This window comes from Parasteatoda tepidariorum, chromosome 7, assembly GCF_043381705.1.
Source record: "Parasteatoda tepidariorum isolate YZ-2023 chromosome 7, CAS_Ptep_4.0, whole genome shotgun sequence".
NCBI lineage: Eukaryota > Metazoa > Arthropoda > Arachnida > Araneae > Theridiidae > Parasteatoda > Parasteatoda tepidariorum.
In genome coordinates, this window is record NC_092210.1 from 43,172,106 (window position 1) to 43,190,659 (window position 18,554).

An 18,554-nucleotide genomic window follows, 5' to 3' on the forward strand; every position below is an offset into this window, starting at 1 on the left:
AGCTGAGCTAAATGAAGAGTGCTATGTTTAATGAAGAAGCTATGTTTAATGTCAAAATCAAAATCTTGGCTGATTTCAATGTGCTGTTGGATGTTGTCCGCCATTGCTTCTGTGGTTAACGTCACGTTGTAATCCAACTGCAGTTGAGTTGGACGGCAATTGTAGTTCAAGATGAGCGTTCGATGACGTATGCTATCAAACTCACAAATGGATCAATCAGAAGTTAGCGCTGATTTCCAGCTGACGGCGTCCTGTCCTAAGAAACCAGGCCTTTAGGAATAGAAACGTGACGTCAAAATGACGTCATTTTTCTCTTCTTAGCTCGTTCGAAGGCTGCGAGGTTTGAGCTCCTGTTACAGTATGCGATCGAGAAATCGGAAGTTATCGGTTGCTAGTTTCTTGGTAATAGAAAGGTAAAAATTATCGAGGAATTGTTCTTCAAATGTTGGGCGCGTTCCGTTTCCGAAAAATTGATCAATGTTCTGGGTCTATTTTCAAGTTCTTCTGCTTTTTCCTTGAGAAAATTTTACTCCTTAATTACTGTAAAAGAAAAAAAATTGCCACCTACTCTGCCAATGATTCTGATAGAACTGAATGAAAACTTAATAAATAAAAGCCTGAAAATATTCTCCCCTAGAGGGCATATTCAAGTGTTGCGATCGTGAATTGTTTACTTTCAGCCAACCATCCATTCTTTCTTTATGTTTTATAGAACATTTTACTGAACTTTATTCATCCTTCTGCAAATCATTTTATCGCAACCTCAACGATCCTCTGCAACTCGTCACTTCTCTCTTGATCGTCAATCGGAGATGCGTGAATCGCATAAAGCAAGAATGATTCATGACAGTGTTTTTGATTAATTTTACCAGAGACAAATTTTAGTTGATTCTTTGGCAACAGTAAATTTTCACCTATCAATTTATCAGAGGTATCGACATAATAAAAAAAAGAGCCACTACTTTGATTCTGAAAATGCGTGCTAGTGTGAAATGAGAGTCTGTTCTTAGTTACTCTGCCATCTGGTGACAATTATGAAATGAAGTTTCCAGTTTTTCTTCGAGGAATATCGCAAATAAAATTTACTTTCAATTTCACAACTATTTTACAAATTAGTAAATTGAGTTTTACTTACTCTTTTTGAAAGTATCAATCTGCATTTCAAGTAAAGCAAGAAACACAATATATGAAATAAATTTCATACATATATTTTCAAAAAATACTGCAAAAAGAAAAACATAAATACTAAACATTTTTGCATCATTGTCTCATAACAGTTCACATTCAACTATGTTTACATTACATTTCTTACATTAATTTATGTAAAATATTGAAAGCAATTACTTGAAAACAAAACTGCAACAAGCAAGAAGATTTATTTATAAAAACTTCATGTAATAAAATAATTCATTCAAATTGGGTTTCTTAAATTAAAAAATAAACTAATTATCTAAAATAAAAAACATGATGGATAGAAATTATAAATTTCATTAAATTCAAAAAAATAAACTGCTAATGTCAACTTAAATTTTACGATAAATTCTGTATAATATAGGTATAAGAAAGTTTGATTTAAGTATATATATATTCATATATATATATTCATATATATATATTATAAAACTAAATACAAATAAATAAATCACTGTGTCACCTAGTAGGCTCAGCTCTAATTTACCTTAAATTTCTTTTACATTGAAGGATGTGAAACTATTTGACATTTTTAGAAAAACCACACTATTCGTAATAAGCTCAAATATTATTTACTTTATTTTTCAAAAGAAAAAAATTAAGCGGTGCAGCTATGTCCAGCAGAAAAATTCGCGAAATTTAGGCCTGCTCTTACTACTAGCGCTACTGCGGGAGTGCAGTATCAGCCAATTACTTTTCACAACTATTTGGCGTGAGTGGTTTGTTTTGTATGCATATTATATCTCTGTCAGAAATTTAACAAGATTGCTTTCGTTTTCTTTATATTTTAGTAGTGCCTTAAAGGTTTGTAATTTTAAGAACAATGTCTGATTTGGACTTATACGACGATTTAGATGAACAGAACGAAGATGAAAATCGTGAAGATTCTAATATCGATGAGCGGAAGAATAAATCACGATCTAATTCGTTCAGCAACTTCGCTTCGCGACAATCTCGTTGTGCTGTTTATATAGGAAATCTGACGTGGTGGACAACTGATCTAAATTTAATTGAAGCCATGAAAAGTCTAGAAATAAATGATGTTGAAGAAGTAAAATTTTTTGAAAATAAAGGCAATGGTCAGTCCAAAGGTTTTTGTATTGTAACTTTGGGTTCCGAAAATTCTCGCGTGATCGCTTTAGATAAATTGCCTGAAAAAGAAATCCATGGTCAAAGGCCTGTAGTAACAATATGCACAAAGCAAAATTTATTTTACTTCGAATCACAATCAAAGAAAGAGGGTCATGGTGGATCGAATCGCAGTGAAAAGTTTAAGGATAGACGGACTAAAGAATATGATTCTGATTTTAGAGATAATAATAACAGACCGATGCACTACAATAAATCTCGTTTGTGGAATAATCGTAATGAAAATTATCCTAGACAGCAACATGGATCTAACATGCAATCTTCCTTTCAAACAACTCCTGTTTCGAATACTCAACCAGGGTACACACCATGGCCACCTACTTCTCAAGTTCAAATGCCTCCAACAATTTATGCTGGTCCACCACCAGTTACTACGGGAGGTATGTCTATTGCCTTACCGAGGTTGCCAATTCCTCCTAACATAAGACTTTTGCCACCTAAAGGCACATTACCTCCAATGGGACCAAGAATTCTACCACCTCCCGATATTAGAGGACCTCCTCCTCCCCCAGGTGTGCCTCAAAATACAAATATGCCCCATCTTGCTGGTCCCCGTGTACCTACTTCTGGACAAGGATTGCCTTCTATTTCGCCGTCTGTTATGCCTGGTTCTCCTTTTTATCATCCACAATCTATTTCATCAGGTCTTCCACCAGCAACAAAACCACCTGATATGTATAATAGATCTCTATCTGATAGGGGTGCTCAATATCCTGATAATCAATATCACTCTAATAGTGATAATAGATGTAAGGAAATATCTGTTAGTGAAGCAGAATTCGAGGAAATAATGAGTCGGAATCGATCTGTTTCTAGCAATGCAATTTCTCGAGCCATTTCAGATGCTAGTTCTGGGGATTATGCTAATGCCGTAGAAACTTTAGTGACAGCTATTTCCTTAATTAAGCAGTCCAAAATCGGAAATGACGAAAGATGCAAAATATTAACTAATTCCTTACAAGATACACTTCATGGTATCGAATCTAAGTTGTATAGATCCCGCAGTAAGGATAGGTCCAATTCTCGGGAAAGAGACAGATCAAGAGAGAGGACCTCGCGTAGAGAAAAGTCTAGCCGTCGAGATCGCTCTCGTAGCCGTGATCGGGAGTATAGGGAACGCAGTAGAGAGAGAGATCGTTATCACGAGGATCGCTATCGAGATAAAGATAGAGATCACAGAAGCTCACGTCGTTAAATATTTTTTAATATGTATAATTTTTGCATTATTTCATGATATATAGTTCATTCATATTTTTAAAGTTTGTAGATTAGCAAGTACTGTTCTAATGGAGAGTCGTTAAAAAAATTCTTTTACAAGTAAATTTTAATATATTATTGAAATTTCATAAATAATGATCATTATATCTGAATAATGTTTATTCAGATATAATGATCAGCATTATTGTTTATTAATGTATCGGGGAGATTTCCGTATTGTGATCTGTGGCAGAAAAATTGTCAAGTCTTGGCGACTTCCTAGCAGTGACCTGCGCCAAACTAAAACCACACAGAAAGGGAGTTACTTGAAAAGTATAATTTGTAGCCACCCCCGGGCAAACATCTACATTTTTGTTTTGTATTTTTAAAAAATTAGCAAGTTTAAAATCTATTTGGCACCTTGGCGATTGTAGTTTGTGCAACAGATCATAATATGGATATATCCGTAATGTATCTTTACTAATAATGTGCAAATTGTTCATATCTTATTATTTATTATTATAAATGTATATCATATATATCATTATTAGATGTTAAATTTTTCAGAGATGAGTTTTTCCACATTTGGCGGAGTTGCGCTTTTTTTCAATACAATAAAAAAAAATCAATCTTTTCAAAGAAAATTCTACTTTTACAAATTTCCAAAAAAAAAATTTATTTTTTACTTTTTTTTCTGATCTCTGAAAATGCAATTTAAAATTACATTCACCTATTAAATATATATATATGTGTATAGTTTTTGGAAAAAAAGGAGGTAAGCTGTTTTAGTTTTGAAAGAAAGCACATATTTTTTCATGTATACAAATATATTGTACATGTGTTCAAATATTGTAAAATGTTAGTTTCTACTTCTAAGCTATCAATAATTTTCTTCTTGTAACTTTTTGCTTTTTCTTAAGTTTACTCCTGAAAACTTTACAATCATATTATTTTATATAAATGTTTAATTCAGCAATAGGACCTAAACTTGAGTATCCTATACTTTTACTGTAGATCGATTAGCTTTATTCTCTTTTTCAATTTGTTATGGTGAAAAAAATGTTCAAAAGCAACAGTGAGTTAAAAATAAATTATTATATTTTTTAGTGTCATAGTATGATATTTTATGATTTTTATTATTACATTTCTATTGTCAAAAATGTTTGCTTACTATAAGATATAGTTGCTATATATATAATGATAAAGAAACAAATCTATAAGTTTTTTTTCTCCAATGTTAAGTTTTGTCTTAATGCAATGTATTTATGTATATACAGTGCAGTGTAGATTATCTGAACGCTGATTTACCGGTTTGTTCAATTATTCAGATCTTTCTTAGAACATGTTTTTTTCCCACTTTAAGAAGAAAAAAAGAAAGAAAACACCAAAGTGCTTCTTTATTTTCAGAATATCTGAAAGAGGATGAAAATCTTCTTTTTTTTTTTGTATGTTGGTGACATTAATAGGAAACTCACATACACATTTTTTCCGCCCAGAACTTTAAAACACGTTATTTGTAATTAACTATAATAGGTACTACTATAATTGTTAATTCTATATTGTTATTTGTAATTATTACAATTAACAATCATTATATAATTGTTATTTGTAATTAACTATAATAGGTACTACTATAATTGCTAATTCTAAGTCAGAAAAAAGTGTGAAGGAAAGTTATTTAAAAATAGCTATATTTTAAAGTTGTTCAGTTTTTTAGATTTTCCGTTATCAGGATCGGCTTTGGTCTCGATTGGTCTGTATAATCAGCACTATACTGTATATATATTGATTACAAACACTAGTATTTATTCTCATAATGTAGATAAATAATTTTTGAGAGTTTTTTGTGTTATAATTTTAGGTTATTGTTTTTTGTGATGGATATATTTTATCGATTAAGGAGCTCAATGCCACCTTAGCGTAGTTAATGTAATATTTTTTGTGTATGTATGTAATAATTTTTTTTCTTGATTAATGCATTTTTGATAACGACTATGTTATTGAGGATTTGATTAATTTTATTTCTATTTAACAAATTATATTTACCGTGATTAGTTGGTTTTCTAAGTAAATATAAATAATTAAGCTTGTTAAAAGTTTTACTTTATTATTGAAAGATATTCAAGCTATGCATATTAAAAGTACAAATTAAATATAAGTATTAATATGTACATTTTTTTGATAATGGTGTTAAATTTCTATTAATTAATAAAACAAGAATATTCAACTCCCATTACAGTGTATTCAATATTATAATCTGTCAAGTATGTAAAATGATTTATTTATCATTACTGTGCTGTTTGTTTCTTCTTCAGTGTGTTCAACTTATTACTTATTCAAAATAAAATTTATCAATTGCAATTATAAAAATAATACTTTTATTATTTTAGTTGCAATAATAGTACACTTTTTTAATATGCCACTGTTTAACTTGGTTGAGCAATTAACTAAAAATGGGCCAAAACTGGTTAGTTTGTGCAAATATACTTCTAATCCACAGATGGGTGTCCTATTGCCCTCGATCTAAAAGTGGCCCTAGGCTCTTCAACAGTCTAAAATAATCAGCGGTGTATGTAAGGGGTGGAGTTCCACCCCCTCCTTGAGAATCCAGCTTCTTTCAATAATTGGAAAGTTGAAACCCATTATTTTTAAAATGAAGTATTTTTATTTCCCAAAAATTTAATTATGTTTTGAGGTCAAGAGAGAAAAATGAACTGCATAAAAAAATGTTGATGAAAATTTAATATTGCTTTTTGTGTTTCTACTGGCCTTCTTTCAAAATAGGAACAAATGTTTTTACCAACTGAAAATTGATTATAAAGCATCTCTAGCCTTTCAAAAAGTGATTTGATCGCCGAATCTTTTATTTTACACTATGGGAAACTGTTCTTTGCTTGTTTAAATTTCCACTATCTTATCTATACTCAGTTGACAAACTACTTCTTAGTATAATATCAAGTCATAAATTGCCCCCAAATAGAGAATTACCTAGAATTTATAATTCTGTGATATATTAAACTTTTATAGATATAAATAGACGAAACTCGGGTTGGCATTTTTCAGGGTTATTCGGTCTAAACGGGGTTTTCCTTGTAAAAGTGCTCTCACAGCTTAATGTAATTTCTTTTGTTTATGTAAATTCAGCATTTAAATTCTATACCATTTACTTCAAAATTTTAATTTAGTGAAATAGCTTTTTTTTGTTTTATTTTAATTTTTTTTATCCGTTTTACAATATACTCATATTAGATTTGAAAATATTTTATTACTTAATTCATTTCTTTGTCCTCCAAATAAATTATGCATGCTTTTTACAATTAAAATGTTTGTTGAATATTACAAAGACTCTTTATTCATTTCTTTAGAGATCGGCAAACATTTCTATTAAATCAATTAGTAATTCTATATTTATATTACTAGTTTTCAATAGTTATATTATATTTTGTACATTAAAGTAGTTTATTTAGCAAATTAAATTTTGATTTTATTTTTATTATGTTAATTTTTGATGTGCTTATTTTAATACATTTTTTTACCTATTATATATTTATAGCTTTAATAAGGGCTTTTAAAGCAAAATTTTACAAAAAAAGTCATCTTTATTTATAAAATGAATCCATACTACGCAGTAAAATGTCTTTATGAAACCGAAATATCATTCGATTTAATAAATATTTCAAGAATTTAATGCATCTTTATCCAATCTTATGATTAGTTCTTACGATGTCAATCCTAACAAAGAAGCCTGGATATTATGAATCTCATGATATGTAAGAAATATTAACTACGTGCTGCATGTGAAAAAAGTATGCTCTTGACTTTTGAAAATGTATCTGTATAAGTGTCCAGGAGCTTCTGCTCCTTGTGCATTTGTAAATAGTTTAATTTCTTTATTATATTTCTTAATAAATGTTTAGTAAAAATTATAATGGAATATAGTATATAGAGTGGATATACACTAATTTCCCATATCATATGGTCCTAAAAGTTAAACGCAGATCAACACCTGTGAATGTAATGAGATAAACTAGGCACGAAAACGTAATATATTTATATAACATACTGTCTCTTAAAGTGGGTGGGTAAAATGGAAAAGAGTTACCTGAATTGCAGCTCAAGAATGAAATTTCAATATTTTCATTACTAATTTAGCTGAGTAAAGAAACTTTTTTTTTCCGATAAATTATGATGTTTCCCACTTTTTTTCCCCGCTTTAATTAGTTCTTTGCACAACCAACATCAGTCTCACTGAGCGTGGTTATTAGGAAATCTACTGTGTACATACTTCTTTGAGTAAAGAATTTTTTTCGATAAATTATGGTGTTCCTTGGTATTATTATGGTATTCTTTTTTTCTCTCTAACTAGTTGTTTGCTCAACTAACATGAATGTGGTAATCAACTGAGTGTGGTTATTATTAAATCTACTGTATCCATACTTCTTTGAGACACATTTGTCATTTATTTGCTAATTATGTGAGCGATCACTTTTATTCTATGAAAATAAGGAGCTGCACTATTTCACATCTTCATATTTTACTATATTTAGCAAAATACAGTGGAACCTGTAAAAGTGACCACCTGGGTAAAGTGAACGCCTGAGTAAGGTGACCATTTTCTACAAGTTTTATTTCAAGAGTCCTTTTAAAGAGTCTTCATAAAGTGACCACCTCTATATAGTGACCATTTGACTTGGTCCCGAGGGTGATCAATTTAGACAGGTTCCACTGTATACACAATACCTGAAGCAAAAAATTACTATAAAAAAAGTTTTAACTAAACTTATAAATTATCTGATTGAAAAATGTTTATTTTTTGTTTTTCATACACAATCAAATTTCGCAAAATGATTTTATACATATTCTATTAAAACAAATTTGCTACATCACAAAAATCTGAACACAGTTTTATACATCCAGTGGTGGACAATGCCAATTGGCTTTCTTGAAATTATTGTACTTTTTTAATTGTATATCCACTTGAGTACTTGGAACTAGTCACCTGGTTATGCATAGAGTGTTATCATTACAGCTTTAAGACTTGGATTATTATTGCTCTGAATCAATTTTCGGGTCAAATTTAATTGAATACCGGCAAGCAATCTCAGGTGTGAGTCTGAACTTGATTGGCTGATGCACATATGATGTCGCTTGCAGATATCGAATTATGAAAATTTCAGTGTGAGGGTATTCAGAGTTTTGTGAAATGGAAATTGATTGGGTTTCAAATAATTTTAAGTTTTCATTACAAAAAATAGTGAATAAAATATTTGGTTATCAAATATAGATATTTTTTATTAAAAATGCATATTAGTTATTCCCTGTAGTTCATAAGTTTTTAATAGAATTTTTTATAAGCTCAAAACATATTTTATTTTTTATAAAAAAATTATAAAAAATAGATTAAAAATATTATTAATTTAAAAGATTATTTGTCTGCTTAAAATGCAAGTTAATGTTTTTTTATAAATAAATGTGTTATTAAGTTATTGTTTACGTTTATACCACTCTAAGGAGATGCTATTTGTTTAAAATTTTGTGTTTTGCGCAGAAAAAAAAAGACCCCTTGTACACAATCGCTAATGCATGCATTTAAATGATATATTTTGTGTTTAAATAACTAAATATTTTTAATGGACACTAACTACAAAATATAATTGAAAATGCAGTGGAAAAATGACATTCTAGGTTTTAAAAAGAATTATATAGGCAGTTCTTCCACAGAAATATTTTTATTATTAATTATTTATAAAACTACATTTTTTAAATATGTAATAATCCTGATTTTTGCACCGTAATATGACACATAAAGTGTACTCTGAATTTATTTAAAGTTCATTTTAATATGTTTATAATTAGTTTTGCATTTTTCTTATTTTGTTTGGTACAATGATTTCATTTATGTTATCCTTATATTAAAAACAGTTTTAAAGAAATTAAATTTATTTTGTAAATTTATTTTATGAAATTATGTGAGTGCACTAATGTTGTATTAATTAAAACCTACTTTCTTTTTAAGTGAAAATACTAGAATGTTAATTGATCACCATTTAAATGTAAAATTTTGTTTACTGAAAATTATTATGGGAATGTCCAACTAAATCATGTCCTTAAGAATAAAAATTCTTGAATATTTTATTTGTATGATTAATAAGTAACCCTCTAACTCCAAAAATAAAAATTCAATGTAATGAATAATAGGCAATGTAGCTTTAAAACATAGTATAAGTTATAAATAATAAGTACAATTCAATTTTGTACTTATATTTAATAGAATTCTAGTAGATTTAATGAGCAAGAATTTAAACATCTTTAGAGATCCTTCTTTGAAGAGGCAGGATAAATGAAGAACAAACTTAATAGAATGAAACTAATAAGAGCACCTATAAGATTGGGAACCTATAAAGAAAAAAAAAATATTTATGACTAAATAAGCATTTATCATTGAATATTTTGTACAATAATTAATAATTTGTTCAAAAACATGACAAAATTTATTCTCCAGGGATTTTCTTATTGTCTCTTTCCCAAAATGATTGCCCATTATCTCAGAAAGTAATCTTTTTAACTGGAATATTGAATATTTATGGCTTTTTATGAGAGAACGATTTTTCACATTTTGAAATTAATAATGTAAACCTGTTTTTTAGCTAGAATTTAATATAGAAAGACTACTCGTATGAGCCAGTCTTTATTGCATACACACATTAGAAAACACACATTATACACCCATTATTAGAAAGGAAAAAAAACCATCCATACCTGAATAAACATGTCATGAACAAGAATTCCATAAATGCACCATAGTGCTTGTACAATGAATGTGCTGAATATGATAGGAAATGGCAAGCTCTCCGAACTTTGGGATTTTATAACATCACTCTGAAAAATTCAAAATTGATAGAAATAGCAATCATTATACACATGTAATTTTTTAGTGATTAATTTTTTTACAAGGGTTGAGGCAGGGCTGAACTAGAATAAAAAAATAATCCGAATTTTTTTTAAAATTCTGGTTCATGCGAATTTATCCAAAAGAGTAGACATTCAAAAAATATTCAAGATTCATATATGGACAATAATCCTTAAGATTCCATGATTCTTAAGTGTTTCTGGGGTATAGTCTATCGGATGTTCGAGTTAGGAACTTTGTCTTGAGAGTATTAACATGTTAAGGATTTTTTTTTTACCCTCTTGTTTCACAATTTTAGTTTACCTTTATTTATTATGACAAATTATTGTTTTATAGTTACGGATAATGCATTAATTATATAGATCAATACGTTTTTTATCGGCTTTTTTGTTTATTTGATATCTATTAAAGAACACTATGGTTTAATTGAATGAATTCTGATTCCTCAGCAATGTTGCCCTATCATTTACAAGTTTTGAAGGACCCTACCACAAACTGAAGGAATCTAGTTGACCATTCCAATGTGGAATCACATCTTTCGTTAAAAATAGTCTTTTTTTATAATATATTTTATGTTAGGCAAAATAAATGAAAGTTAAGCTTCTGATTCCATTACGTTTTGAGCTTTCCATGTGCGATAAATTTTATTTCATAAAATTAGTCTTTATTCCTGAGTTATAAGATAAAGATTTCATTTTAATTCCCGGGTTTTAATATTTATGTTAGAGCTTCTTTTAACTATCGTTTTCTTTTGGTAATTTTTACGTGTTTTTATTTAATTTGATTGACAAGTTTTCCTTGTATTTTATCATTATCTTTTTTTTTCTTCAATATAATAAGGTATGAAATATATTGCGTTTTTTGTTGATCAATTTTGTTTTATATTAGTTAATTTGGTGATTTTTAATAAATCTTTGGATTATTAGAACTTGGTTTTATTTAGTTGATTAGAATTTGGCATAATTATAGTTAAATGAATAACATCAATTAACTTATATATTTGTTAGTTTCTGTTTGTGCTAGTTTGGTATTTATCGTTAAGATTTTTTTTTTATTAATTTCGTGGTTTTACTCCCGTAATTTATATTTTCTATTTATCCATCTTATTTATGATTAATTTTTTTTGAAATAGAAAATTTTAATACATTGCGTTTTTATAGTTTTTTCCCCCATTTTCTATTCTTTAAAGCTTTCGTCAGTTGATTGAATATGATTTAATTTAATTTAAAAACAGATTATTTGTATAATATTTTTTAAAATTTAATTTTTTTTTTTAAGACGACTTAGTTGTTGAAAAATTGTTCTTTTATTTTATTGATAATAAGTTATATTTTTATCTTTGATTTTCTTGCAGCTTGTTTCATATATTAGGATATTTTATTTTATAGCTAAGGATTAAATATATTATGTTTTTATTGTTTATTTATTATTTTTTGTTTGCTTGACTGTTGGTAAAAAGCATTATTTTTAGTTATTCATTCTATTCGATTTGATTCGAATCTGTTCTATTCGACTTAATATCGTGATTTTTTATAGCGTAAAATGTTGTTGTTTCTAATTCCTTTTGCTAATACCAGCAAGCCTGCTTGGTGAAACCAAGAGAATTTAAAGCAGTGGGTGCGTTTCTTGTTTTCCAGTGACGCCATCTATGGCCCAGTATAGAATTTCAGCCACACACATACGTCACAGCCAGTTTTAAAGGGTGATTTTGACTTGAACCAGAGAACGATCAATCTTCATATCAGTACCCCCAGAGGTATTTATTTGTTATAGGATAGATTTTAATTTATATTTTTATTACGTATTAATTTTGTTGAATTTTTTTTTAAATCCTGGAATTTTCCTGGAAAAGTCAGGTAATTTTTTTTTTTCTTTTTGAGTATGAACCCTGTATTTTTCAAGTGTAAAAAAGCAGTTTGTTGCAAATATATATTTAAAAATACTCTTAGTATGGAATCCGCTCATTCCAAGTGAAATCAACCAATGACCGTTACTGTTATGTCACAGATTTTCATGAAAGTTTCTGTAGAAAAGTTCTTGATGAAAAACGGCTAAAATAATCTTTTCAGAAATTTTGGAACAAAATTGCGTTTTGGGAGCCATTTTGAAATTTGACTCAATTTAAGAAAACGACGTTACTACAGATGGTGGCTCGTATGTTACAGATATCTATATGTTTTTCTTTTTTTTCCATTTATGAGCCAATTTTGTAATTTTGGTGTTATTAAAAAGAAAAATCCAGCACTATGCAATTAAGCTACCAAAATGCTGAAAGAATTTTTATAATTTTTGAGAAATTCGATTTTGCAAATTTCAAGAATTTTTTTACGAAGAAGTAACGATTTTCCCTGCCTCAATTTTTCCACGTAATGTTAAATTTCATTATTTTCAAAATAAAAAAGATGTTTTTGGTTATTAAAAAAAAATTAAAAGTGGTTTATTCGCAAAATATTTCAAGATCATTTTTTTTATGAAAACCAAGTTTCGTAACCATATTTCTTCCCACCGTAATGTAATATGTCGTTTTTTCAGTATAAAAACATAAAGAGGGTAGTTTTTGCTTTTGGTTAATGAAAAAAAAAAAGTAGTTTATAACCAAAATAATTCTGGATATTTTTTATAACTAGGAAGCTCCGCTCACCAACCCGTTTTCTTTTTAAGTCGATTAAAAACATTTTTCATAAAATCGATAGTTTTTATAATTTTATGGGAGAGCATTTTGTTAACATGTTAATCATAATTATATGAGAGGACACCTGGATTTGAAAAATAATGAGTGCTTGAAAAAAATTTTTAAACGTAGGTACGCGGGATGCGCAACACAATAAAAAGTAACGCATGAGAAGTAACTTTATTTGTTAGCAATATATTATGATAACCTTATATCCGATATGTTATGATAACCTATAAACAGCAATTCGAATTTGTGGTAGACAAAAAGAAATAAGACACGCAAATCCGCACCTTGTGTTTTTTCATTTGAAACTTAATTAATTACATTAAAACTAATCTGATCTTTAAACTAGTAATGAATTGACTCATAATGTGAGGTGTCTATTAAGATTATTTCTAATTTCTCGGCTATGAGCTCAAATTTGTTATCTATTTTTTGTCTTTTAATAATAAGAGAATTACTTACAACGCTCGCCAATGGTGCAGCGCTAGCTAGAATACTGCCCATACTTGCCAAATAGCCCATCAAAGCTTTGCCTTTTTCTGCTTCAACAACGTGGAATGAATAGAGATAGGAAATAATTAGGCATGCAAATGTGGTGAATACTTTCTGAAATGTTGTTTTCTAGAATGAAATTAATTTTTTTTATTGAATTTGAATTGAAGAAAAATAAAAACAGAGGGAAAAAATAACTTTTTAATGTGATGAGTTTTTAAATCTTGTATAAAGTTATAAAATTATATTAGTTACAGCATATTTCTAATTAAACACAGTTTAAACAATTGAAAAGTTTATTTTTTTAGAAAGGGAAATTGGAAATGATCCGTTTTGAAAATTGGAGTTTCCCAATAAAAAATGCAAAAGCAATGTAGTTTAATGAAGTGCGTATTATTATAATATGTGGTATTATAATTTTTATATACACGAAATTATATGGCTATTGGATAAAGAAGTTGATGTTCATATATTTTAATAAAATCACATGGTCTTAAAAGCAAATTTAAATTTAAGAAACGAAAATAAGAAAATATTTTTTAATTAGAATTAAATTATGTTAAAATTTGTAAAAAAAATGTCTTAAAACATTTCACAAGGTATAAATATGTTAATAATTATATTCCTGACCTCGTGCAGAGAGAAAAGTTGATATACTAGTAATTTATTTCATTTAACGTTTTATCATTTTAACTAAAATAAAATAGTATTTTCTATCTATCAGGAGAATCAACCATGTGTAAAAATTTTCATTTTACGAGCGTATTTAAAGAAAATAAAGAAATTAAGTCTTTATATTTGTAGAAGTAACTAAATTTCAAAAGTAACCGACTTTCAAAAGTTACGTAAGGCATTTATTTGTTATTTGTAATTTAATTTCTTAAAAAGAAAATACATGAGTATTTTAAGTAATAAAGTTTATATATTTATTTTATTCAGATTAAAATTACCAAACTAAACTTGATTTACTTCTTACCTTAAATGAAGTATTCACATAAAAACAGAAAACGTAGCTTAATTGAAGAAAAGCTGCTACAGAATTGACCACTTGTAACGTTGAATCTCTTGTAAATATGCTATAAAATAGCCATAGGCTAGAACTGATGGAAAAATAAAAAATTAGAAAAATAAGCTGAAATATATGGAGGTTGTAATAGTAGTTGAAATATAGGGTGTTTCACAATGACTAAACTAAAAAACAGGGTGGCCCTTTAAGTACTTATCCAACTTCTTAAATTTCCAGCAGCTTCAGCTATATTTATAAAATGATGTTAGATGTATAGTAAAGTGGCTGTACGTTACAAGAAGAGACCACCTAAAGCGTCATCTGGTGGAAGATTGTGGAGTTTGCATACCTATCTCAAATTTTGTAATTACATTATTTTCTTTCACCTGGTCCCGTTTTCGAAATAGAAATGCTAATTTCGCAATTTTCACCAGGTGGCGCTATAAGTGCATGTAACACTTAACTGTTAGACTCCCCGTTCATAACTATATCTGAAGCCGTTTGAAAGCTAGGAGACTAATACCCTCTCAAATAGCCAGCGTTAATCAGTTTTAGTAAAAAGGAACTCAAGAAATCTAAGCACATTTGAAGACGAAAATTAACATTATCAAACTTTAATCTGAAGAATTTCTCTTTTAAAACTTTAGCAATGTTTGTGCTAGCGTCCTGCAATTTGGACTGTTGGTGAAAAGGATCATTTTAGCCCCAACTCTAAAAATCGTTCAAATATTTCAATTATATCGTTCAGGAGAGACATTTGAAAGATGGTAGATACTTAGGCACTTTACCCAAGTCGCCCTAGAGCTGCACAATGGACTATTGGCTTTGGTCTGGAAAACATCCTTGAAAATGATCCACAGTACGCTTGTAAGCGACGTCACGCGCTTACTGGCATACTGTGTCCCTAACTTGGAGCATTATGGAATATAGCTACACGGTGTCATGTCCAGCTGAAAAAGATGGACACTATACGACAGCAACATTTGGCAAAAAGAAAAAAGATTTGCAATTTTTTAAATGTTGCGGTATCCGAACTCCCAGCCAGTACTGCGGCAGAGCTCAAACATGGCTCTGTGTTCAGCGTAAGATGGCGCTACGCGCCGCACACAAAAACCACAACTTCAACTTCGAACTTTCTGTTAACCTTAAGAGAGGCGGCTAACGACGCTACATTCTCTCTCTGGACTGCACGATCGAAGCACGCACGTTGCCAGGGGCCGTGCACCTATGAAACATCTTAATCATGTATAATCAGGAAATTGTTTTTATTAAAGTTTATGTTTGTTAAATGAATTAACTATCCTTATTAAGCTACACGAACATGAACATTGGTGACCTTCGGACGTGATGTGAACATGCCTACCTTGGCAGTAACGCCCACTTCGATACGAACACGCCTATCTAGACAGTAAAGCCCACTTCGATCTGCAAACGCTTACTTCGATGGATGGTACACATTGAACAGTTGACTTGCTACTTGTGACTGCGACATTATCTACCTCCTTGCGCTGTTGCTACTCAGTCTCGATTAAAACACATCGTCGGACTGCTTACACTCGACTGCTAAGGCAACACAGGAGCGACTACGACCATGATCTTAATACAGCTCTCATGACTAATGTTCAAAACCCGGTGACCTTAATACAGCTCTCACGGTCTGTCACGAATACAGCAACTAGTGGCATCCATGTATCGAATTCTGGTGGGGGATTACTGTAGGGTATCTACCACTACAAAAATACAATTCCAATTCACTAGTATATAAGACATGTTAACTCGATTGTATGGTGGTGTACCTTTTCATAGATGAAGGTTGACATGGTCTGTAACTTCCCTCCCCACAAAAATCACAACTTTTATAATCGAATTTTTAAAAATACTGGCTTTGACATAAAACTTCTCTCTTTTTCATATATATCTCCAAATAGCGTGGTAACTCAGCAAATTTCAAGCGATTTCTTAAAAATGGCGTCTAAGTCAAAAGTAGTTGTTTACAGCTAGATCCCAGTTTGTTTAACTCTAACCGAAATACAATCACTCTGAAAACGCACAAAAATATGCAAATCATTACAATTATATTTACAATAATAATTACATTGCTATTACAACCAATATTTTATTTTTATCGTAAAATTAATACAAAGAAATAAATCTTACCAAATGAATGCAGCGAGGAATGGTAAAACGGAAACATTTGAAGTTGAACGTTTCTTAAAGAAATCCCAACAGATTGGTCTAAAATAGTTGACAAATTCATGAGATGCCTTCCAAATTACAAAGAAATAGCATTACATAATTCAATTACATTAAAATAACAATACATTGGCAAGTATAACTGTCATATAGGTCATTTTCGAAATGGAGACATTTTGAAAAAATTTTCTTGAAAATATAAATATTCGAATTACTGCTTATAAAAACTTCAGGTGTTATTGAAATGTTCCTTGTCCAACAAACTCATATCAGCAGTGCACTTTTCGATTTGGAACATAAAATAAAACATAAACTCGAATCTGCATCTGCAAGCCCTCTATTACCAATGTGTTAAAATTAAGTAAGTTACCTGAAACAGAAATCAATAATTTACACTCTAATGAAATTTGCACTGTAAATCACTAAAATTGCTTTTTGTTTAATTATATAAGAGGAGAATAAAACTTAAGAAATCGTAGAACGGAAAAGGATAGCAGAGGAAAAGGATAATAGAGCTAAATTTTAAATGTTTTTGCAATGCAAATTATTGAATTTTATTCATAAAAATATTTAAATCCACCTGTATTTCTAATAAACTCAGTATTTAAAAAAACACTATATTAAAAGCTAATAAATGAAATTACTATGAACATGTTAACAGAGTAGCAGAGAAGAAAAAAAAGAGATTGTAAGTCAATTTATTTGAATAGGTTCAAGAAGGTACTTGCACTTCAAGAGGATCACAAATACCCACACATGCAAACTATGACATCATGCCGCAGATCGCTTATAAGTAAAACGGCGTGTTAAAGTTGAACTAAGCTTCTTAATACTTACAAAAAATCTGGTTAAAATTAATGCCTTTGGGCAGTGGTTCCCCGATGGTGTTCCGCGGAACCCTAGGGATCCGTGGAAAAAGTTCCGTGAGTTAGTACTTTTTAGAACCACTTTTGAAACCAATTATATTTCAATTCAACCTGTAGTTCATAATTCATTTAATCTTTCAGTTACCTTTATGAAATCATTTGAAGTAAAATGCCAATGAAATAAAAATGGCATTTCTTAAAATAGAATATTTCTTATAACAATATATTGAATTAGTTACGAAAAGAACGAGCATTTATAAAATATTGCAGTGGAATTTCTTAACTCGCTTTTCAAATCAAAATAAAATAACTAAGTTCATAAATAAAGAAATTTGTTTCCCTTTTCAACGTTTATAGCAGTTCTGTAAAGTTTTCATTTTGAAGAAAAACATAATTCGTTTTATTTTACTTATTTTCTGCTTTTGTATATACCATAAAACAAATTTACAAATAGCCTGGAACTGCAGATTTAACTGTTGGACATAAAACCTTATTTAAGATTTTTATTAAGACAAGAATTATAACCTATTTATGATATGGATGGTGTTTTCAATAGAAATGTAAACAATAACAATCTCGAGCTCGGGACCTACTCAAGTTCTGGTTAAAAAGTTTGCAGCTGCTTACTACATGTTATTCTGATAGGCGATGTTTTCAAACAGATAATTTTGTTTTCAGTAAACGAAATAAATTAGATAATTTCTGAGCTCAAATCTGCCGCCTTTCATAAGATATTAATGTTATTATGAAATTCTGGGGAGTTTGGAGTGAAAATGTGTTTTAGTTATTTTGTTATTTATTATTAAAAAAGGTGACATGGTTGCTAGATTTTGAATAACTCGCTTTTTTGGCAGTCTTGATTTGGCCTCTTTC

The 18,554-nt window shown here is 29.4% G+C and overlaps 2 protein-coding genes across 2 annotated transcripts in view; one reads left to right on the forward strand and one right to left on the reverse strand.

The window, feature by feature from the left end:
• Positions 1–1,792: 1,792 nt before the first annotated feature.
• LOC107455887 (cleavage and polyadenylation specificity factor subunit 6-like) lies at positions 1,793–7,466 on the forward strand. Its single transcript, XM_016073611.3, has one exon. The coding sequence runs from the start codon at positions 2,015–2,017 to the stop codon at positions 3,533–3,535; it is 1,521 nt and encodes a 506-aa protein (XP_015929097.2). The 5' UTR covers positions 1,793–2,014; the 3' UTR covers positions 3,536–7,466.
• An 858-nt stretch (positions 7,467–8,324) lies between these two features.
• Positions 8,325–18,554, reverse strand: part of LOC107455888 (sugar transporter SWEET1) — a 12,485-nt gene continuing 2,255 nt past the window's right edge. The window contains exons 2-6 of the mRNA XM_016073612.3: positions 16,780–16,857; positions 14,593–14,716; positions 13,587–13,745; positions 10,297–10,416; positions 8,325–9,933 (exon numbers count right to left, since the gene is read on the reverse strand). Coding sequence (XP_015929098.2) covers positions 9,847–9,933; positions 10,297–10,416; positions 13,587–13,745; positions 14,593–14,716; positions 16,780–16,857 — 568 coding nt within the window. The 3' untranslated portion in view covers positions 8,325–9,846. The remainder of the gene's footprint in view (positions 9,934–10,296; positions 10,417–13,586; positions 13,746–14,592; positions 14,717–16,779; positions 16,858–18,554) is intronic.